At 37.4% G+C, this 23,714-nt stretch overlaps 2 protein-coding genes across 7 annotated transcripts in view; one reads left to right on the top strand and one right to left on the bottom strand.

Annotated features, from left to right (window-relative positions):
• The window catches only part of tay (tay bridge), a 50,123-nt gene that overhangs the window by 5,880 nt on the left and 20,529 nt on the right, over nucleotides 1-23,714 (bottom strand). For 4 of the 6 annotated variants that reach the window (XM_032433233.2, XM_032433234.2, XM_032433238.2 and 1 more), the window contains 7 exons: nucleotides 16,132-16,536; nucleotides 14,652-16,075; nucleotides 12,016-12,231; nucleotides 10,734-11,200; nucleotides 10,249-10,658; nucleotides 7,575-7,983; nucleotides 7,406-7,511 (listed from right to left, as the gene is read on the bottom strand). In XM_032433233.2, the coding sequence (XP_032289124.1) occupies nucleotides 7,406-7,511; nucleotides 7,575-7,983; nucleotides 10,249-10,658; nucleotides 10,734-11,200; nucleotides 12,016-12,231; nucleotides 14,652-16,075; nucleotides 16,132-16,536 (3,437 nt within the window). Of the gene's footprint in view, nucleotides 1-7,405; nucleotides 7,512-7,574; nucleotides 7,984-10,248; nucleotides 10,659-10,733; nucleotides 11,201-12,015; nucleotides 12,232-14,651; nucleotides 16,076-16,131; nucleotides 16,537-23,714 lie in introns of those variants that run through there. The other 2 variants (XM_032433237.2, XM_032433239.2) reach the window with 2 other exon arrangements.
• LOC116649957 (suppressor of cytokine signaling 7-like) lies at nucleotides 17,472-19,557 on the top strand. Its single transcript, XM_032433240.2, is given in 6 exon segments — nucleotides 17,472-17,597; nucleotides 17,992-18,052; nucleotides 18,055-18,159; nucleotides 18,727-18,817; nucleotides 18,904-19,011; nucleotides 19,077-19,557. Coding segments are annotated over 6 exon segments (666 nt in total). The 3' UTR covers nucleotides 19,252-19,557.

The following is a 23,714-nucleotide window of genomic DNA, read 5'->3' as shown; positions in this document are numbered from 1 at the left end:
ATGCTTTCTTCTGTCTGTTACATACATTTACACATAAGCATTATACCAAGTTATAATAAACTCATTTTCAAAGATTCCTTTTTAAATTCATTTGATGAGATGGATTTTGAAAAATGCACTCCCTAAGTTAACATGGAAGTCAAAGGTTCTAAGTATGATTGAAAGATTATTTTTCGTATTAAAGCTATACATCAACAAACTTTAACGTAATTTCAACCTTTGGTTATTAATTTAATAGATTTCAAATTAACATCTTGAAAAAAATACTTATGTAAGATATTACCACTAACTAAACAACATATAGACTGGACATGAGTACCGGAAAGTAGGCACAAAATGTATCGGAGGCATCTGGTCCAAACTCGCGAGTAAGGAAATAAGATATACATATGATGTATTTTTGAACCGCTTTCTCTACAGGAAAGTGCTTGGCGCACTATCTTGCATATGATTTGTGCGATAGCGCATAAATGCTTCTATTCATATACAAAATATGCAAGTATGCGTGAATAGCGAGTCCAAAATATTTTAAATGCACACATGGCAACGCTTGGGTACCCTTACCAACAATAGCGAACTAAAATGTAAGAATTTCGCATCGACGTGGCAAACCCTTTCTCTATTTCATATTAGCCGTGCCTTCAAAAGGGTAGAAATGCCTCAGCATTTGAGAAAAATTGAATTTGTGCGCAGTTTTGCTTGTCGGACAAATACACACACACACACACATTTAAACGATCCCTAAACATAGAGAAAGCATTGAGAGCTGAGAGTAAGTGCGAGCGAGATAAAAGTTAACAGCGTTGCCGTTCTATCGCACAAATCATATGGAAGAGAGTGCGCCAAGCACTTTCCTGTAGAGTAAGCGGTTCAAAAATACATCTAAATACAAATACATATGTATATCTTACTCCCTTACTCGCGATTTTGGACCAGATGCCTCCGCTACTTTTTGTGACAACGTTGTTTGTATGTGATGTCTAGTCTATATGTTGTTTGGTTAGTGATATTACTTAAGACAAGTAGTTCTAGATAGTAGTGTCAAACTTACAGCCGATCCATCAAATGTCAAGGAATCGCTGGATTCCATTTAAAACAGTTCTTTTGTTAGAGGTAACACTATAAGTAAGAGGTTCTAGTGAGAGCTCCCGCCTAGGGGATACCCTGAACCCTCTTCTTTCAACATCAAATGCATATATATATATTCTATTTTAGAAGCTATATGTCAAGTTTGGTGACTCTAGCTTTTATTATTTACGATAATTGCCCAAAAAACAGCACGTACATCTAAAATTTCAACTCTTATAGGCTCTGAGATCCTTGCGTTCATAAATACGGACGGACGGACGGACAGACAGACGGACATGGCTAGATCGACTCGGCTATTGATGCTGATCAAGAATATATATACTTTATGGGGTCGGAGATGCTTCCTTCTGCCTGTTACATACATTTGGATTTTGAACAAATACAATATACCCTTATACCCATTTTTAATGGGTTCAGGGTATAAAAACTCAAGCGAGGTTTTGTTGAATAACAAGACTTATACAACTTTTATCAACTACAGCGCTGCCTTTCATAGTTCTCTCTCTCTCATAGTTCAACAGCATTCTACGATTAGGAAACTGCCCAGGATCTGGTAGTCTGTAATGATCACGATGTTCCCTAACCAAAAAAGACTTACGATGCATATGGACCAATTAGCCTCTTTTAAAAACGTCATTGAACTCAAATTATGGAAGAAACAGAAGCTGTGGCAATGTTCTTGTATGTTTTTTTTTTTGTAATTGTATATGGACAGAGATGAAACCTTACAGCCACGAATGCAGATAACACTGCTGCGCTACACAAGAGTCCTATAGGTACTGACACAGAGCCGTTGCAGGTATACATGATTAGCTTGAAAAGTGGGGCATGGACATGCCAACTTTAATTTTCCTACTAAGAGACAGTTCTGTCAATTATAAATACAGCTGTCAATTATAGGTTGTGCAAAAAGGTTTTAAAAACAGTTGATAATAAAAATCACGTTTTTTTAACATTAAAAGTGATTTTCACTATCATAACCAATAATAATTAAATACAATATTCATACTTTTTATATTTTTGAAATTATAATTAAATATGATTTTCAATAGCATGTAGAGGGTTATATAATAAGGAATAAATTCTTGATGAGTGTCAATAGCCGAGGTGATATATCCATGTACGTCTTCTCTGCATCTACGCAAGTATGTCCCTCAGCTACAGTTTGGCAACTAATTGTGTGCAAAATGAAAAACAGCACACAAATTCACTTTTAAACTTATATTACACCGATTTAAACACCAGGCAAACATTCACAGCCCAGGTGCATGACCAATAAAGCTCAACAAGTTACTACACAACCTTAATGTCATAAGGCTATAGTGGGAATCTTAAAGTCGAAAAATAGTGTTTGACCCTCGTTTTTTTTTTATCCAAGAGTGGTAGCTTTTGCGAAAATACAGTTTCACAAAGCTTTTTGAAAAAGCCGATGTGAATAGTTAACAATGATAAAATTCCCAAAATCGCTAAAACATGTTTCATTAATTTTCTTTGTAGTGATTTAACAAGTAAGAGGCTCTAGTAGGAAGTTCCCGACTAGGAGTTACCCTGAACCTTCTTCGACAAGCACCAAATGCAGCTCGCACTACGAGCTCGCTTGCCTAAGTGGTAATAAAATTTAAAATTGTCGCTTAAATTAGTGGTCAGTTCCAAATGATTTATTTATTAAATTCATAACTACGGAGTGAAGATGAATGAGTAGCCATAGCTTCAAAAGGAAAATTAAGGTTAATGTTCGTTGTACCCTTTTTACTCATTTTCAATTGTTTTTGTTCTGGGTATAAGGACGTTTAACCAAAGACAATATAAACACTAAGATGAGTAACGCCCATACATTTAAATGCGATGTAAAATTTCTAGCCTGGCCTTTCATCTGGCCTTTGAGGCTTCGTATGGCATGCCTGCCGACTGGTTGTTCGTTCTCCAAAGACCAGACGAACGAATGCGGAAGTCGCGGCTTGCTGATGCTGACACGAGCTACGAAGTTAATCGCCAGTCTGCCATCAGCAAAGCTGGTCGATGTTGCTTTGCGTCACTTCGTTTTCGAAATACATTGAGCGAAAAAGTTTAGAACTTACGATCGACGCAAAGTGCTTGTGCTTTATCCATGAAATGCATGCTTTATTTAATGATATATTACCCTAGATATTATAGATTAATTTTACAGGAAAATTTAAGAACATATAATTTTTACACAAGGCGCTTCTTGTGCAATAACTATGTTAAGAAAATAGCATACATAGATTGATTTCACTTTTCTTTTTGGACAGTGTATGCTCGACAAAAGTTCTTGTCTCAGCCAATAGCGTGAGTGTACCTTTGGTTGTATGCGTAAATTATACATGCATACGAACTTTAAAGTATGTTTGTATGTGTTGTTATTCACTGCTCTGGCTTTAGCTGGCAAGAAACTAATTTTGTTAGTTTACTAGCGCAGATCATGACCTATCCCAAATTTGTGTTGATATATAAATGCATTTTGTGTACTGAGGTTGGCTTCACAGAAAATATGTATTTCTAGGTCGATGCAAATATTTACATAATTTCTTTAAATTAAATTAATATTATTTTTATTCTCCAATTAAGAAATAAAAGAGTGCTAAGAAATACAATTTCATTTCAAGTCGACTCGAAGGTTTAGTTACTTTAGTACTTTGTTCTTTATAATTCGAACAAAAAATAATAAAATAAAAAAAATAAAAATTAATTAAATGTATCTTTGAAAACAACAAATTTGCACTTTTATTTCCTTAATTTATTTTGTATTACTTAAAAATAATAATAATTTAATTAATAATTTTAAATAATATTTGCATCGACTTAAAAATACAATTTTTTTTGTACGGAGCCAACCTCGGTACACAAAATGCATTCACATATCAACAGAAATTTTGGGTAAGTCGTGATCTGCGCTAAAAAACTAAGAAAATTGTTTCTTTGCCAGCCAAAGACTGCCAGAGCAGTGGATAACAACAGATTCAAAAATGCTGTTATGTATGTATATTCACACGCATACAAGCATAATTGCTTGCACGGCCCTCATAGAGCCGAAGCTGAGAGCAAATTCTATTTTTAGCTTTTTCGTTCTCTCGGCTGTAAGAGTGCAATGCAAAAAAATCAAGCTGCAGAGTGGCATTTTGTTGTATGGGGTTACTCATCTTAGTATTTATATTATCTTTGGTTTAACCCTTTTTTTCATTTTCTCGTGCATTACAATAAAACATTAAGGAATTCCCTAGTCCAGAGCGGCAGTTACAATTTATCATCGTACACACACACCCACGCACGCCGTTAGCCCCACATATTACGCTTTATGTTGCTTATTAATCTTGGTGATTATTGTCCAATTTTTATTCAGTATTCAAGGCATGTTTGTCAATCAATTATGTATAAATATCAATTATTGGGAAACTAATTAAAGATGGAAATATTCAGGAACCTGTGTATATACGAGACTCTATATACTATACATTGGTTGATTTACAATGGCAAAAGAAGCTACGTTCCAAATTTCATTACAAATAGACGGATATCCGTGGATGTCACGGATGTCAATAGTGAAATAAGATAAACTTGATTTTGTTTTGAAACATTTTAATTTTTTTATATTTATTGTTTATTTGACGACCCTTTTATTTGTAAACGAACGATTTGCTTGTGCAATGCATAGAGGGTAGCATTATGTAAGTCCTATGCTTATTCGTTTCGGCCTTTAAAATAACCTGGGGTTTATAGAGTCTTTCCAATATGTTTATAATTCTTTTTTAGTATCGTGATCGATTTCAGAATTCTATTCTAAAATCATAGCTGAAAGACCTAAAAATTGGTCGGGGGTTCTGTTCGCGGTACTCGTCATAAAATTTGGTTTATGAACCTCGATTTTCATGTCCGCGAACCTAGGCTTTGTGGAAAATCCAAAATAGCCGAGTCTATCTACCCATGTCCGTCTGTCCGTATGCATGAACAAAAGAATCTCAGAACCTAGAGCCCCCGCACAGTTTGTTTCCGATAGTCGAAAACTTGCCACGCTTCCATGCAATTGAACACAATCGATATCGAAATGTTGTCTTTTGCTAAAAATCTCTTAGGTTTTAAGAGAATCTGACATACATATAATATATATAGATCAATTATCTTTAATTTAATAGCTATAACCCGTATTATTTACGTTATCATGTATTAATATAATGACGTTAGCCACATTTTTAGGTTTATTTGAACATCTGACGTCCCATCTGATGGTTATAATAGACCAGCTGAGCGACTTCAAAAGTTATTCCTTACAAATTGGAATAGAAAATAACTAGAAAAGACGAAGACACAAGAGAACCAAAAACGCATAGGCCTAAATTTTCACGGGATCGTCTAAAAGCGACCTGCAAAGCAATTTACCGTAGCTGTAAAAACACTTTATTGACAGCATAAAGTTGAAATGCTTTTAGTTTTTTATTTTATAAAATATTTGGATAGTTATTTAAATAATTTTTCTGGCGCTATGTTCTAGGAAAAGAAGCCAACTTAAATAAATTAGATGCGAAAAACTATGCCCACTTTAAGGTACATATGTATATGTCCAAATAAACCTCAAAAATGTGTTTTTTTTTTTTTGCTGTAAAAACACTTTGGCATACTGTATAAAATAACTTAATGTACATGCATAACTATATGATGCCCTCTTTTTCTATTTTTCTGTCTTTCTCTCTCCAGCTTTGATTAATAACGTCACACGACAACAACAAGAAAAGACACCATTCGCTTAGATTTTTATCGTTATGCTCTTTGACAGGCACACATTTTTTATGCGGTCGACCGAATGTGTCCTGTTAAGATGTTGCTGTTAGATAGTACAGTGCGCATTGCTCAACCAGAAACAAAAAACCAAGTACTAAGCGCAACAAATTAAAGCGTTCACTGAAATGCCAGGAATAAAAACCTTTGAAGTCGCTCAGCTGGAGTATTATAACCATCAGATGGCACTTCAATTCTAGGAACTGGATGATATGTTTAATTTATCAAAGCCGACGATCTACAACATAATAGACAGATCCAATAAGGAAGATAGGCTAAAAGCAAATCCAGTATGTGGTCGTCCCTCCAAAAATTTTGACCAACATTATAAAAAAATGTAAAAATATAATTTTTGACACTATAAAATTTGATTGTTTTTAGTTTTTTAATTCTGTAAAATCTTTGGATAATGTTACTGAAATAATTTTCTCAGTTATTGATTTTTAAATAAATCCAAAAGATGAGTTTTTTTTATCGTTAGTAAGAACACTTTATTGACATACTGTATGTGTTGTCTGTTATTTGCAACCTCTGCTAAAAATATAATTTACTATCTGCTTAGGCTCTTTGTGCTTCACACACTTCGTGAAATTCACTTTGCTGAGTGGAAGATGGGAGTCAAACATTTTTAGGCGAAGAGACATTATTCACTGACCTAAATATACCCATGTTTTGCAAAACTATTTCTAACCCCTCATCTAGGTACAGGGTCCGCCTAGTTGAACATTCCAACTGCCGGGTAGGACGGCTACGATATTTGTACGACATTTGAAAACTCTATGAATTTAAGGAACTTGACATCGGAGGTTGGCGTGGAGATGGCCTACTCTGCCCGGCTTGTCCGGGTTTAGCCACAGACTTTATTGTCATGCTTCTTCCATGTATATCGCCTGTCTAGGGTCGCACCAAGTTGCATTAAGTTGGCTGGGTGCCTTGTCCTCTTTTCGTCCAGTTGCAGCTGGTTTAAGAGTCAGGCCGCGGTAACGGCATTAAGTGTTGGGTTTTTCGACATTGGGGGCGATAATTGTTCGTGTTGCGCTGAACCGACCACTAAGATCTTTTTTCATATTCATTTAAGATTTGGTGGTTACTTTAAAGTTATTTGAAGTTACAGGAAACATTGTATATTAAAGGAAAATTCATTCAAGACGTGTTTTACAGCTTTCGCAAAATCTAGTGTTTTGAAATATACCCCTAGTTATACTAAAGGTTTTATGAACGAACGTTTATTTTTCCTTCAATATTCTAATTGATTTCAAGTTTTCATTCTTTTCATGGATTTCCTCGTTTTCCAAAATCTACGACAATTTATGTCTAGACATGGCGTTTAAGATAGTACGGATAAATTTAAATTATCCACGAACGGATAATGGGTGTAAAATTATTGTCTAAAATTAAAAGGTAAATAGCTGGACCGGGCGAGGCCAGGAAATACCAGCTAGAAATTTTTAAGTATTTATTAATTTGTATGACAGTTATAAACTTTGCCCAATACATTTTCGCGCTTGTAATTACCAGATTATCTTACCTCCACGCATCCAAATGTCCACCCAATGAAATATCGCGTCCAAAATGTGTTAGACCGGCAAATCCGAATGATCCCACGTACCGGCCGAACGGGGAAACAGCTGTACCTATCCAATATTAATAATAAAAGTGGTTAGTGGAAGTTATTGATTGTTCGATTTACAGCTTACTGATATGACTAGGTGGTGCACCTAGAAAACTTGCAGCTAGTGAAGTTTCAAATGGCGATCTGGCATACGCAGCTGATGTCAGTTCACTTGATCGATGTAGAAGGTGCGGGGACGTTGAACTTAGGGTCAACGAAGTCGATGGTTTCATACCAAGTGATGTTACGGGTCCACTGGCAACAACCACACTGGTCGCGGAAACAGCTATGTTGCTTGCAGGTATACCCACGGTCGCTGTGTTCATACTAAGCGCGCTGCTAGTTGCACCAGATGTCCCAGAGTTTACATTGCTACCGTTGTTGTTAAGGCTAGACCCCACAATGGACACAGTTTTTTCAGAATTTTGTTTGTTTTGGTGATAGTAAATTTCCCACGCAATTCGGACATGCATAGCATTCCAACGTCCAGTTTTCTAATTAAGGAAAATTATATTTTGTAAGTATATAAAATGTACATTTTCTTTTAACAACGCAGTAAAGCTTTCTAAATGTGTTTGACAAAAAGTAAAAATAAGTTTTTTGTACAGTTAGCAATGTATAACAGCCCGGCCTTGCCCGTGACAAGTATAAAATAAATTCTCTTAAAGATCATTGAAAACGACTTGGAAACCGATTAGACGGCAATCAACAAAATTTTCATAGGTGAATATCTGAAGTAATCACAAGTGAAACATTTTTGATCTTGGTTTTCTATACGAGAACATATAAAAAATTTGATAACAGTTCCTGAATATAACTGTTTATTTGTTTAAGTTAAGCAAAGTTTTCGGAATGAAAAAATGTGACAATAAAAAGTTTTAGTCGTAAAACTATATTTATATTATGGAGTTGAGTTGTGTTTGCCTTTATCAATACTTGCAAGATTCATTTGGCAAAAAACTGTGTACAAATTGGTTTCTTAAGGGATTACTATTTATTATTTAGTGACCGGATAACTTCCCCTCAACCAAACATAAACAAGAGGTTCTAGTCGGGAGCTCCCGACTAGGGAATACCCTGAACCCGCTTATTCCAACATTAAATTCAGTTCGCGCTACGCGCTCTTTTGCTTTGGAGGAAACAAAGATAAATTAAAAAAAAAGTTACCTTGGCAAGGTTCGAACTCGAATCTAACCGCACTACTTGCCACCGTCTCTACTGGACAGCCACACCAGCCACAAAAACAAAAAAAATAGCTTCCTCGGTAGGTCTCGAACTCACGACAGACAACACCACATGCCACCAATAATTGAGTCTTAGTGAGAAAAAACGAATTAAAATAGTAGCACAGAAAACAATACAATCGCAATTGCAATGCTGTTGTTGAATTCGAAGCAGACGCGCATGAATGTGTGTGTACATGATATTCTTCGAATTTGCGCTGGTGACGCAAACACGTGTTTCTTAACCGATCTTCATGAAATTATAAGTATATTTTCATTAACAGTATATCCTTATGTACCATAGAATATTTGTATATTTTCAAAAAGTTAATTGCATTAAAATTGTAGCTAAAATTAGTGGGCAATACAAGTTAGGTTATTAACTTGATTTAAAGCTGCGAGGTAGTAGCGGGAATGTGGCGATAGGTATAAAATTAAAGATACTTAGTATATCAATACTATACTAGCAGGTACATGTCAAGTTTGGTGGCTCTAGCTCTTACAATTTAGCCAATTTGCTCAAAAAACAGGATTTGGATATCGATTTTGGAAACGCGACAAGTTATCGAATAACGAAAACAAACTTGATCTGCGCGGGCACTAGGAGGACCTACAGCTAAATAAATCAGTTTCAAGTCTCTTATAGGTTCTGAGATCCCAGTGTTCATACATACGGACGGACGGACAGACCAGCCCAGCCCATACCGTAAATGGTAGGAAGCTGAAATGTTCACTATAATTACCATATGTGATAAAGGTGCAGAGTAAGACGGGATTTCGAAAATTCCAACCGCAAGCATGGAAAATTCGCGAACAATGTTTGTATACAAATTTTCTTTGTTCAAACTCATTTGAGGGGTGTTTCACACTTTTCCAAAAATGTATTCCTCCTTGGTGGAAATGGGTGTCAAAGATTTGGTGGATGACGTTTCGCGCTTACATTCATTTTCAAGGATGCATAAGAAAAATCATTTCAGATGTGTTTCACATTTTTCGCAAAACTAAAGCATCCTCGGTAGAAATGCGATTCAAAGATTTTTTGGGCGCTGTTTTAAGTAGTGTCCGTTTTGCATCAAACTGATTTTTAGAGCTCTACATAAGAACTTAATGAATAAAGATTTGATGTGTGACGCTTCGCACATAAACTTCCAAGGATCCATAAAACAAATCATTTGAGACCTGTTACACTTTCGCAAAATCAAAGCATCCTCGGTAAAAAGTGCAATTCAAAAAATTTTTGGTGATGCGTTAATTTTTTTCCGACCTGCTTCAAAATTATTTTAAAAGCTATACATAATACATAAAATTTCAGCAAGACCGACCAAGAAGCACAAAAGAAAGAACTGGGTGGGACTTGCTATTGTGATACAAATCAATAGGCACTTCAATCGAAGTGCCAACCGTTTTGCCACTGAAATGACCATGTATTTGCCCAATTATCAATGATTCTCTTGGTTACACTCGACTGCAATGTTATAATAATTTTGTCCGAACTTTTTCAACAGATTTTAAGATAATTAACCTACTCGTTCTTACCTTTGGGGCAAATGTAGTCAAATGATTGGGTGGCATAAATGGAGTTGGTCCTCCCAAACCACTATGCAAAAGACTTGTTGGATTATATCCCGAATATCCAGGAGGTAGTCCGATACCAGCACGATAAAACTGCGGGTCGACTGCAGCTACTTTGGGAATGTCTTTAAATAGTGGTGGTGGAAAAATCTGTGCTGAAGTGGGTGTCGTAGGCGGCAGTACAGTGGTAGTGGCTGACATAGGTGGCGCCGGCATAAGCTGAGAATGTTGATGCAGGTGCGTGTGCTGATGTTGATGATGGTGCAATTCTTGCCGCAAATATGTCGACGAGGACGCTGTAGTAGGCTGGGTTAAGCCAGAGCGATCCAAAAAGCGACTGTCAAGCTCACGACGCAATAAGTCCGCTTGATCATCTATTAGGAGCAAAAAAAAAATGAAAAAAATTATTCTGATTTTCACTAGAGACACTAGCTTAAGACTTTTCATACTTTTGCTTGGCTGGAAAAGAGATTCTGCGGAAAATGGATGTGGTGTAGGTGTAACTGCTGTGGTTACCGTTGCTAAATTTGATGGTGTACTACCCATTGTACTGATTGATGATGTCGTCGTTGTCGCAGTGGTCATCGTCGCAATAACAGCCGTTGTGTGGGGTACTAAAGGTAAATGAGAAACTGAACTGTTGCTACTTGCTGCAATGGAAATATTAGCAGCTGAAGATGAATGTGATGGTGCATGGGGCGTAGCAAAATATGTGGCCTGAAAATTAGGGATTGGAACATGCCCACTGCCAACAGTGGAATGTACCGCTTGAGGTGAAATTGCATTTCCAGCTACTCGTGCAGGTGTCCCTGTGGCAACAGAGTTCAGAGGTGAGGGTAATGGTCGAGCGTTGCCACTAGTCACAATGGGAATTGATGGTGTACATGTCGTTGCCGACGTCTGCATAACTGAAGGGCTGAAATTTATATAAGAATATTACAATACAATAATAAATTATTCAAGTATATACAATTTTAGGAGGTACTACCCGGTATTGCTTAAAATTTTAAATGCTTATTTCTCACCCATTTTGCGCCCGTGGAAAATTTAAATTTATCCGTGCTATCTCAAGTTGAATTTACCAAAGCTATTTGAAATAAGTTTAAGAACATCGAATGGAAATAATATTTTAGTCGCGTGGTATGAAACTTAAAGCCATGAATCTAACTTTCGTTAATACAACAATTGGCCCGCATTCACCCATGGAAAATTGTGAAACACTATTCAAATTAATATGAACAAAAATATTTAAAAATGAATTTAAAACCGATTGGAATGTAAACAAAAAATTTACATATAACAGTTTTATATAGGGCTAGCGGGTACAAATCAACTTTTTCAATAAGTTTCCGCCATGAAAACTTAAAATGTACTCTTACTATCTTGAAATCCGCGTCTATCGAAAATATGTTAATCAAACAAATTACCAAAATTCGGAATCAACGCTATCCGCCAATGTTAGTCTTGCAGTAATTAATGAAGTCAAAAAATAAACATTCGTTCATTCAACCTTTGAACCCCATTTTCCAACCGCAAAACCACAACAGCAGTGGCAATTTCGGCTTCTTAGATCTTAAGGTTGGTCTGGGGGTTGATCGCCAATTAGTCAGTTAGTCTGGACAAACAGTTTAATATATAGAGCATATAATGTTGTGTTTGGCGACCTTTCCATTATATAATTATAAATGATGTATAGAGAATATATATCGAACGACATTCGAAATATCATACTTTAACCAGAGTCCTGTCTTTGTAGTATATGCAGATATATTATGTCCGCCAACTGCTAGAACTGAATGTGTTGCTGACGACAACGTAGTCGATGACGAAGCAGAAGCGGCACTGTAGGGTGTCGACGACACTAAGCTGCAAAATGCTGGGCCAAATGTAGTGCCTGGTGGTCCGCCTGACACCGACACGCTATTACTTGGACGCACGGCTGTAATGCTGCGAATAAATAAATATATTCATATATTTAAAGTTAAATGTATGCATTGATTTCAGACTGACTGCTGATCAACACATAGCCCAAACTGAAAGCGCTAGGAAGCTGCAATTTTAACAGAAGCGTTCATTTGAGACGAAAGCAAAAAATTCGAATTTATGAGCCTATGTGCGTCGTCCTCTAACAAGCGACAGTTCGACGGTGCACATTGATAAGCAATTGTCAATTCATATATTTATTTATGTTTATTAAGGAAAAAGTCGATAATAATAAAATACTTGTTATGAAATGGAAATGTGTAAGCAATGATCGATTTTTTTCTTTTGTATTTTTATTTTTATTACTTTGTCAATTAAAAGTAATCTAACCCCAACGAAGAATGAGATATATTTTAAATATAAGAGAGAATATATATGAAGAATAATCTATTTAAGCAAGGAATGCACAAATTATTGATTAGGTCGCAGTAGGGACAATGGGGAAGATACATTTTTCGATGTGGATAAGATAATAAGTAATTAATAGACTGAAGGGATGTAGGATGAGAGTCGTACATAGTACATAGATACTTTGTCGCAATTTGAGTGGCTTTTTTTTGGTCGATTGTTTGTGGACCCCGATATAGCAAATATGAAAACAATCGGTCGATAATTAAAATCTTGTTTATTAATATATCTTGGCCATACTACCACTAAGCTTTATATGAGCCAAATCCTATCAACATCGGAACAACATCAATTCTAAGAGTGTATTTAATTTTCAGCTCGCCGAAAAAGGAGGTTATTTATTTTTCATCCGATTAAAATAAATAATTAAATTGCTCAAGGTGTAGAAAAATATTAATTGATTTCCCGCCGCGACAGCCCCATCTCTTTTTGGCTAAGCCGGTAAAATATTCCCTATCTTATTATGCAATAACATGCTCCCCAACCCCACAATGTTCACGCATTCATATCAATTTCTTATTTCACAAAGTAAGGATAGAATAAAACCGAAGATACACATTGGTTCTACTTGTTTTATCATAGTCCTTACATGTTACATACTAGAGAGTTGCATGGCTTCGTTCTCAACATACGTTGAATTGAATGGACTCGAATTGAATTGAGTGAGTGCGAGGCTCACAATGCAACGAATGAGTACCAATGTGAGTACGTGTTGTGTCCCATACAAGACGGCATTCAGCGAAATGAGTGAGAATAAATAAAGCGTAAAGCGGAATGAAAAATTTGGCACAACCGAAGAAACTGGAATTACTCGAGTGCGTGTCTTCATTTCTTTTGATATAACAGACGTAAGCAGTCAAAGGAAATGGGCGAAGAAAAAACGGCGATTCTCTGTACTTATTTTGCATGCGCATTTAGTTGTTTTGGTTTTTCTTCCCTTTCTTATTTTTCATTTTGCCTTTTTTTTTATTCGCGACGAGACAATGACAATTAAAAAAGCGGTTGGTCATTCGAATGCATTCGAAACAAAACCTCTTATTCCATCGCATTACCACTCATTAAATTCGTTTTCTTTCTTGTTCGTCCCAGTTCTACGTGGCCGCACTACACTTTCAAACATATTCGTCTTTGCATTCAATTTCACTTAACTCATTTCTGGCATTGTTCATTAGAATGTTTTTTTTTTTTTCATTCATGCAGCTCTCTATTACATACATTCAAAAATACTCGGTATCCCCATTGTCAAATAAATAGCAATAACAAGTAAGAGGTTCTAGTCGGGAGCTCCCGACTAGGGGATACTCTGAACCCTCTTCTTCCAACATCTAATGCATATATATATATTATACTAGAAGCTATATGTCAAGTTTGGTGACTCTAGTTCTTATTATTTACCAAAATTGCCCAAAAAACATGATATCGATATCGATTTTTATCGATTGCTTGGGAACGGAGTAAGTTATCGATTATCGGAAATAAACTCGATCTGCGCGGGAACTAGGAGCACCTACATCTAAAATTTCAAGTCTCTAGCTCTTATAGGTTCTGAGATCCTTGCGTTCATACATACGGACGGACGGGCAGACGCACAGACAGACGGACATGGTTAGATCAACTCGGCTATTGGTGCTGATCAAGAATATACATACTTTATGGGGTCGGAGATGCTTCCTTCTGCCTGTTACATACATTTGGATTTTGCACAAATACAATATACCCTTATACCCATTTTTAATGGGTTCAGGGCATAAAAATATAACCGAAATTTACAGACATCTTTATAGCTCCGCATTCATTTGTTACCCCAAAGGAAATTTTAAGAGAAATATCAGCTTCGTAGCCTTTAGTGTTTGGGCTGTGCGTTGGTAATTATTTTGACAGTGAGGACAACCAATTGTATACATAGATATATTATTATTTTAGTAGATATTGGTCGTATTATGAAATTAATTATAATTATTATTAAATTATAATACCTGTAGCTTGTGTCCCGATCTCTGCTAGGGCTCCCGCATTTGGGCGAAACTATTTTTTGAATCACAGATGACGATGCTATAGATGCGGTTATTGACGTCGATGGCATCGCTGTCATTAAACTTTGTACAGTCAGAACTGAAGTATTACTTATGCCATTAGCAGAAGTGGTAGTGCATCGTAAAATTTGCTGCTGTGGTATCGACGTTGAAGGTGCGAACTGCGGATATGAACTTAGTACTTGAGGAAGGTGAGTTGGATACCCAGTTTGTGGTAGCATTTGCATTGGTGCAGATGGTTGTAATTGTGAAGTAGCCGCAACTGGAATTCCGGAGGATGTAGACAATTGTGATGTTGCAATAGCTGATCCGGCGGTAGTAACCCCAAACGCACCTGCGGCGTTAGCTGTTAAGTGTCGTGAGTGCGTCGAATTTAACAAAGGTACTGTCGTTACCGTTGTTGTAGCCATTGTCCCTAATACCTGGGTTGTATTATTATTGGAAATCACATAACCAAGTGGCGTAATAGATCGCATTCCTCCGATGCCGCTGACACTGTACTGATGATGTGTAGATGCGCTTGTTACTGGTGCTTTTAAAGATGATGTTGTCGCCGACTCTCGACTGTTGCGAGCATCCGAACGCTGAGGCGACGACGAGGTATTAGAAGACCCTATTGGTATCACTTGCGACAGGTATTGTCCATGTGCTATATTATTATATGGTGTATATAAAGCTGAATAGTGGGGAAAGGAAGTACGGTATGGTGTAGCCTGAATAAGCATAGGTAGGCCTGCACCCGAATGAGGCATCAGTGGGGGCGCACCATGAAATACTAATGAAGAGCCTGCAGCTCCAACTGGACTACTTCCTGTACTAACTGTTGTTTTTGAAATGCCGGAGGCCGCAGCTGCACCAGAACTAACTGCCGTAATAGGTGGCAAAGTCATAGGAACAGAAAGCACCTTGTTTCCTGAGTGTGGAGCGATATGTGAAAGAACACTTCCAACATTTGATGTTACACAACTAACAGATGTATGACCAGAAAGGAATCCATTAGCAATTGAGGATGTAGACGTGGGTATTGAGCTATTAGTGGACTTCTGTGAATCTAGGGATGCAGCTGTTGCTAGCCCATCCATGCTCAGCATTGAATTATCTTTAGATTTAATATTGGCTGCAAGCAATAAATTGGAAGTTCGCTCGCCGAATGAACCATGTAATGGTGCTATTGTGACGGAAGTAAAGGGAGTACCCAAAGGAATCGTAGGCTTTTGCACTGGAGTCTCCATCCCAAGTGGTGTTACTATTTTGTTGCTTAAAGTAATTCCTTGAGCATTTACAGATGACGTCAGTTCAAGTCCGCATCGTCCAGCTTCTGATGTAAGATATGATTCGCAACCAGAGGAATTACTAAGGCTAGTCACCTAGAGAGAATTAAACAATTTTAACAAAGAACTAGAAGAATAAAAAACCAACTTACTTGTGCTGATGTTGCTGCTGGATGGTGTGTGGTATGCGGTAAATTATCAGTTCCCGCACTTAGTTTTTGATTATTCCCATGACCTGTTGCAGACTTCGTCGTTAAAAGTGTTGGTGGTACCACACTGACGATTTGTTCTAAGCCAGCAGATTCGGAAATACTCTCGCCGGCAACTATAAGAGACCCATTTGCTCCAACACCAGGTAAAGTGTTTGACAGTGTACTTGTATCTTGCGCTAATTCCGGTACATCGTTGCCACACACATTTGCAGCTACACATTCTGTACGAGTAGTATGTGGTTGTGGATATTCCGTTGAATTGTGCGGTGATGATTGTTGAAGAGCATCGTTTGACACATGGTTTGGCGTTGAAGGAAAAACAAAAGCTACCAAGTTTTCTGGATTCTATTTAATGAAAAAACACAATAAAAACTCAATTATCAATCAATATTTTTTTTTAATTTACTGATTTGTCATTGCAGCAATTAATATCTTACTACGCCTGTCCACTCACATTAAGAGGACTATATTGCTATATAAGTTAACTCAATTACCCAACAACAATGTTAAGATGCACCATCAGCGGTTTTGCGGGCATCGAACAGCAACAACATTTTTAACAACAGCAGTGAAAGAATAAAAATCCCAACGAGACGGGCACCAATCGCGGTGGTGCGGACAGCGCTGCCAAATATCTGAGCAAGAAGAGCAAACATAATATAGACAATGATAAGCTGATTAACAACAACAACAGCAGCAGCAACAATTATGCACAGCACAACAACAACCCGCCGGCGCATCAGCAGCAGCAACTGCCGCCACGAATACGACTCTCAGCGTAGCCGGCGGGAGCGTCGGCGTCACCACGACGACGATCGGCACACAGCTGCCCAGTTCGTCGGACAAGCTGCTGGCATCGGATGCACAGCAGCAGGTCAACAATAATAACAAGCATCTGCTGCAGACGGAAAAGAAGTCACAATTCTCGCTTAGCCTTAAGCAAAAGTTCTGCAGCATCTTTCGCTTTCGGTGCAGCAATCACAGTCACTGTCGCGCCAATGCGGCGACAGCGGCAGCAGCAGCAGCAGCGGCTGCGGATGCAACAGCCAATGCCACTGCTGTGAATGCGACGGTGGCAACAACAGCGACGGCAAATTCTGCGTCGAATCCAACGGATGCGGAGGAGGCGAACAATTGCCTTAATCGCAGCGAGCCGAGCGCTGATCTACGCAAGAAGTTTCAGTCGCGTGCTCTGGCGCCATTGCCAAAGAAAGGTTCGTGTATGGTCCAATTATTGACGTAATTGTATTCAATTGTATGCGCCAATTGCTTTTCAGCTTATGCCATTGACGCCGCCGAAACGGAGCCGAAGGAGCAAAAGAAGAGCGCCGGAGCAAAAGAAGAGCACCGGAGCTCAAGAGCCGCGTGCGCTGCAGTTTACCTCAAGCATTGAGAAAGTCAAAGATGTACGTACACACTCACTACTCGTTACTTTATGTTTGCTTTTCGTTTCTCGCTGCTCGCTTCTTCTCGTTATTCGTTAATCATTACTTATTTCTCGTTACTCTTTAAGCGCTAGTCCTTAATTTACAACTCTCTACTTTTTGCTACATTTTAGTCGCTTCTCGTTACTCACTAGTACTTACTCGTATTGCTACTCGCTACTCCCTTACGCTACTCCCTACACCCTTCTTCTTACTCGTTACCGGCTACTCGTTCTCGCTGGTCGCTGCTATTAACACGTTACTCACTAGTTATTGCTTGCTACTTGTTACCCTTTTCCCGTTATTCACTAGATCCTACTCGCTACTCCTTTTTCGTTAGTCGTTACTCGGTATTAATCAGTTTTGCTTTCTACAGTACGGCTGGTATTGGGGTCCATTGTCCAGCGAGGCCGCCGAGAAGGTGCTCTCCAATGAGCCGATGGCTCGTTCATTGTGCGTGACAGCTCCGATGATCATTACATATTCTCGTTGAGCTTCAAGCTAAACAATTCCGTGCGCCATGTGCGCATCGAACAGGATCAGGGTAAGTTACAGACATAAACGCTTTCATGTGTAGAATATCAATAACGCATCTTAAGGTTCTTTTAAAATATTTTTTTTTGTGCATGGTCATAAAATGGTTTAGTGTAGACGCGCACGCTAAATCACATGAAACGTTGTTTGACTTCGAACTGATAACTATTTGAATTCAATTGAATTGAGCCAATAGGCCCGAATAAGCTAAGCTCGTTACTCGTTAGTTTTGAAAGAAAGTTTCTGTGGCGCACGTCGAAATTCATTACATGTATACTTTAATTAGCTTACGTTTGATAGTTAAATACTAAGTAAAAACAAAATTTGATAAGGCAAACTTAAAAAACTATATAGCTTTTCATTCATATAGCCTACTCGTCGCATTCAAATCCGTTCGTTTACTCGTTGATTAGGCAACGAGTTAATTGGATCGTATTTTATAATTTGAAAATACAATTAAATCCCATTTATATTTTATAGTTATTGCATATATTCCTAATAATTACTCATCTCTCCCTCTTTCTGTCGTTCTCTATCTCCCTCTCTCTCTCTCTCTTTCTTTCTCCCTTCATTCCAGGCACATTCTCGTTTGGCTCGTATGCCAAGTTCAAATCCCAAACTATAACCGAGTTCATTGAGAAGGCGGTCGAACATTCGCGCAGCGGCAGGTACGTTTCGCCAAAGGACACACAAACAATCGCCCAATATATTATATATATTTATAAGCAATTTGCATTGATATTGTATTTTACAGATATTTATTCTTCCTGCATCGTCGACCGGAGCATGGACCAATGCGCGTGCAATTAACCAATCCAGTATCTAGATTTAAGCATGTACAAAGCTTGCAGCACATGTGCAGGTGAGTCCACGAAATCTGAAGTTCCATTAAGAAAATTTTATTGAACTCTTCTTTCTCGCTTACAGATTTGTTATACTCAAGGCGGTTATACGAAAGGATCCGATATCTCTGGAAATAGGCGGACATTGTGGTTTTGGAAGCCCACAGAAGAACTCTGTGCTTAACACGATAGCAACCGACTCCTTGACTCTAGCGAGCCCGTCCGTTCATTTGTTGCCGGCTTATCAGGGAAAAGTGTGAATCATGTTGCAGGCCGAGGGCTGCTGCTGCTAATAGATTGACTAGCCTGAGGAGAAAGAGCCCGAATGCAGAACAGAGTTGATTTTTGTTGTTGGGCAGAAGCAGCATACAATCCACCACCGACGGCAGCGAATGAAAAATGTTTACAACAACAACAAACCCTACAATGACTTAAGCAGTTTATAGGAATTAAATAAGAGCACATTAGTGGACGGCTCATTGATATCCTATCTTTACCCTGAAGCCATTAAAAATGGGTATAAGGGTATATTGTATTTGTGAAAATCCAAATGTATGTAACAGGCAGAAGCAAGTATATCTTACCCCATAAAGGACATATATTCTTGATCAGCACCAGTAGCCGAGTCGATCTAGCCATGTCCGTCTGTCTGTCTGTCCGTATGTATGAGCGCAAGGATCTCAGAACCTATAAGAGCTAGAGACTTGAAATTAGATGTAGGTGCTCTTAGTGCCAGCGCAGATCGAGTTTCCGATAATCGATAACGTACTCCGTTTCCAAGCAATCGATAAAAATCGATATCCACATCCTGTTTTTTTATCAAAGTGGGTAAATAATGAGAGCTAGAGCCACCAAACATGATATATTGCTACTAGAATATTATTTATATGTCAAGTATCTTTCATTTTATTCCTATTGCCACCTCCCCGCTACCCACCAACAGCTATAAATCAAGTTACTAACCCAACTTATATTGCCAACCAATTTAAGCTACAATTTAAATGCAATTGACTTTGTTAGAATAGAAGATCGGTTAAAAAAAAACCAAAGTTATATGCAACTGCGCAATCGAATGGGGCAGTAGCTTTAAGAATTTCTATATACATGTACTGTAATTGCGATATTTTTCTGTAATGCTATTTTAGTTCCTTTTTTATCATAAGTACTTAATTATTGGTGTGGCTGCTGAGTAGAGGGGAAAGTATTTTTTTTTGTTTTTTGCTGGTGTGGCTGTTGAGTAGAGTCGACAGCAAGTAATGCGGTCAGTTGCGAGCTCGAACTCTGCCAAGGGATTTTTTTTTAAATATATTTCGTGTTGGAAAAAGAGGGTTCAGGTTGTTCCCTAGTCGGGAGCCTCTTAATTGTTATACCCTGAATCCATTAAAAATGGGTATAAGAGTATATTGTATGTGTGCATATCCAAATGTATGTTACAGGCAGAAGGAAGCATCTCCGACCCCATAAAGAATATATATTCTTGAACAGCATTAATAACCGAGTCGATCTAGCCATGTCCGTCTGTATGTCCGTCCGTCCGTCCGCCCGTCCGTATGTGTGAACGCAAGAATCTCAGAAGCTAAAAGAGCTAGAGACTTAAAATTTTATATGTAGTGCCTGGGCAGACCGATAATCGATAACTTACTCCGTTTCCAAGCAATTGATAAAAATCGATATCGAAATCCTGTTTTGTGGGCAATTCCGGTAAATAATAAGAGCTAGAGTCACCAAACTTGACATATAGCTTCTAAAATAGAATATATATATGCATTTGATGTTGGATGAAGAGGGTTCAGGGTATCCCCCAGTTGGGAGCTCCCGACAAAAACCTCTTACTTGTTTTATATTGCAAACAAAGCTGCAATTACAAAGCTATGCTCCCAATCTTTGGGAAGTAACACTATATAAAAATAAACAAAAGCCCTATATCAGTGATAGTCAAATAAATGATTTACTCGAACAATTTTAAAAATTAGACAGTGAAAAATACAACAACAAAAATCATTGCGAAGTGTTTAAAATCAAATAAAACAAATTTATTATGGCAATGCCAACAAAACAATTGCAGATATTAAGAGAAACCGAAATAAATATCGCACTTGCCGCTCAAGAAATGAAAATTGAGGCTCAAAAAAAAAAAAAACAAGATTAAAGACAATGTTTAGGCAGCAGTAGTAATGTCGGAACTCTAGAGGCAGAAACTTACAAAGAGAGGGAAATTCAAACAATTGCTCTGTGCAGTAAAACTTTAGACATTATAAAAGCCAGACATTGAGGGATAACCTTAGTAACACTATATAGACATAGACATACATCTTTAGTTATAATGAGAAATAAAGTTAAAGGTCCAGCTAACGTCTTTCGAACCCCTTTCAATGTCAAAGCTTATAATAATGAATCAACTTGACTTCACTTTTGCAGGCAAGCGCCCCACATAGAAAAACCTGCCATTTAAACCCCTACAAAACTGAAACAACCGCGACCTATGGATGCAGACAATTCGTCACGGTTTGGTAGACAGACAAAATCTTTAATCGAAGTAGCACAAAAATAACAACAAAAAAATGTTGAAATAATTAGCTGAGGAATTAAGGGGTAACGAATTAGGGGTAACGAAATATTATATTATTATTATTGGTTCTACTGGCCCAACGTCAGCGTCAACATCCCCCAATATAACAGGCCACCAAGAAATATTAAGTCTTCAATATTTACAAAGACTGTGTAAAGAGAATGTTCGGTACATTGGCGAAATCGAGAAAAAATAATTAAATAGCCCTTAATATATGGATTAGAAGTGACTATATTTTTGGTCTGAAGCGCCAGGAAACTTAAGGTCATCGAGACATTCTGGCTCTTAATGAAGATTCGGCGTTTGGATATCGATATATTTCAATTTTTGATGCAACTTTGAAAATTTGATTTTTAAAAACTTTACTCCCGTTACACGTGTATTTATATATAAATATACTAGCGGGTATAATAGCCCGGCCTAGCCCGTGGCACGTATGTTATAAAATCGATGTTTTCAAAACGCTTTGAAAATTATTTTAAAGCTGATCGGACGGAAAACAAACAACTTTTACTCAAACGTTTTCCTTCAATTTACAACCGTTAAGAGTAGAATTTCCCATATCGCTGAAACACGTATTCATTATATTCTTATGTACAGCTCTGAAAATAAGTTTGACGCATATCGGACAACACTTAAAATTCACCAAATATAAATCCTTGAAATGTATTTTTCACCGAAGGAGTTTCGATTTTGCGAAAATGTGAAACATGTTATAAATGATTTTGCACATAGATCTTTGAAAATGAATTTGACCCATTTCCAAATGTGTGAAATGCGCCCTGTTCGTTTCCCCATAAAAAAACACATTTCACACATCTTTTAAAAAAGGCCCATTTTTCAGAAATGAGTAAATTCGCAGCGAACATTTCATGTTTTTTGCGATGATTAATCGAGATTTCTATCGATGTTGTTAAAAATGGTAAAGTATCGGAAATATAAACAGCTGATTGATCAACGAAGGCAAGCGGCAACTTTAGTAAGAAATTTAAAATGAGAATAATCCCACAGTTTTTAGAATTTAAACATGGCGAAAGAAAAACTTTACGGCGCTTATATAAATTAAAGAAACTCGATCAGCTGTTTATTTTAAAAAGCGGTACTTTCGCCACTCACATGTTACCGCCAACCGGTGGAACACCATTTTGTGAAATTTATAAATGTGCACTTCTGAAACAAGTGGTCAGAGGCTATTAGACCAATTGGATGGTAGACAAAAAATTTTTGTGCAAACGTTTTTCGCGATTATTCCATACGTGCCGGTGAAATTTCCCGAAACCCCATCTTGATCTACTGATCCTCGAATATCATATCCATACAGCTTTTGATATGGACCACGGCTTAACGGGGTTAACTCTCCCTTATCCTTCTCCCGTTGCAAGCATTTGGACAATTGTCTTTATCCATTTTCCCATGTTTCACTTTTATGGGGTAAAAGTAGTCAAGCCATCCACTTACACCTGTTTACATGATTTGCCCTGTCCACAGTCCATTGTATTTCCTTACGTTTTGGAACTAAGCATACAATTTTAAATATATGTTCAACGATTTTTTTAATTTTTGGCATCCCAGTACCGTTTGCCAAAATTTTTAAATGAACCGAAAGAGTAAGATTGCTAAGGTTATCAACCAAACGCTGAGCTTCAATAGAATATAACATTCTAGAAATTTTATTAATATATAAATTAAAGCTAAGCTAAATGTTAAGTATGTCATTTGTTTATCAGCTTTTAGAGAATGTGATTGTAAAAATTCTAATTTGTCCTAATTTTTTATCTCATTATCTTTTGATTGCTCTTCAAGTGAAAGGAGCTTGGTGGAAATAAATGTCATGTGAAAATCAATCAAATAGAATGCTGCATTATGAGTGATTCGCCATTGAAGTGTTCCATAGTTGAATGTCAGGCATCAATTATTAATATATTTATCACTTTAATTTATTTTTTACAATAAAAAAAATATAACAATAAAAATAGCCAAGATGCGGGGTTTTTTCGACGTCTTACTCAATCTCATATAGACCATATATGTATAATTAGAGTTCTTTTTATCCCCAGTCGCAATTTTATCGGGAACATTTAACAAACATTTTTTTAAAGAACACAGTAAGTATACATATTACAGCTCTTAATTATAGTATCGTCATGACCTTTA

The sequence above is a fragment of the Drosophila virilis genome, unplaced genomic scaffold (assembly GCF_030788295.1).
Source record: "Drosophila virilis strain 15010-1051.87 unplaced genomic scaffold, Dvir_AGI_RSII-ME tig00001562, whole genome shotgun sequence".
In the NCBI taxonomy this organism is placed as follows: Eukaryota; Metazoa; Arthropoda; class Insecta; order Diptera; family Drosophilidae; genus Drosophila; species Drosophila virilis.
This window is presented reverse-complemented; position numbering and strand designations above follow the sequence as displayed.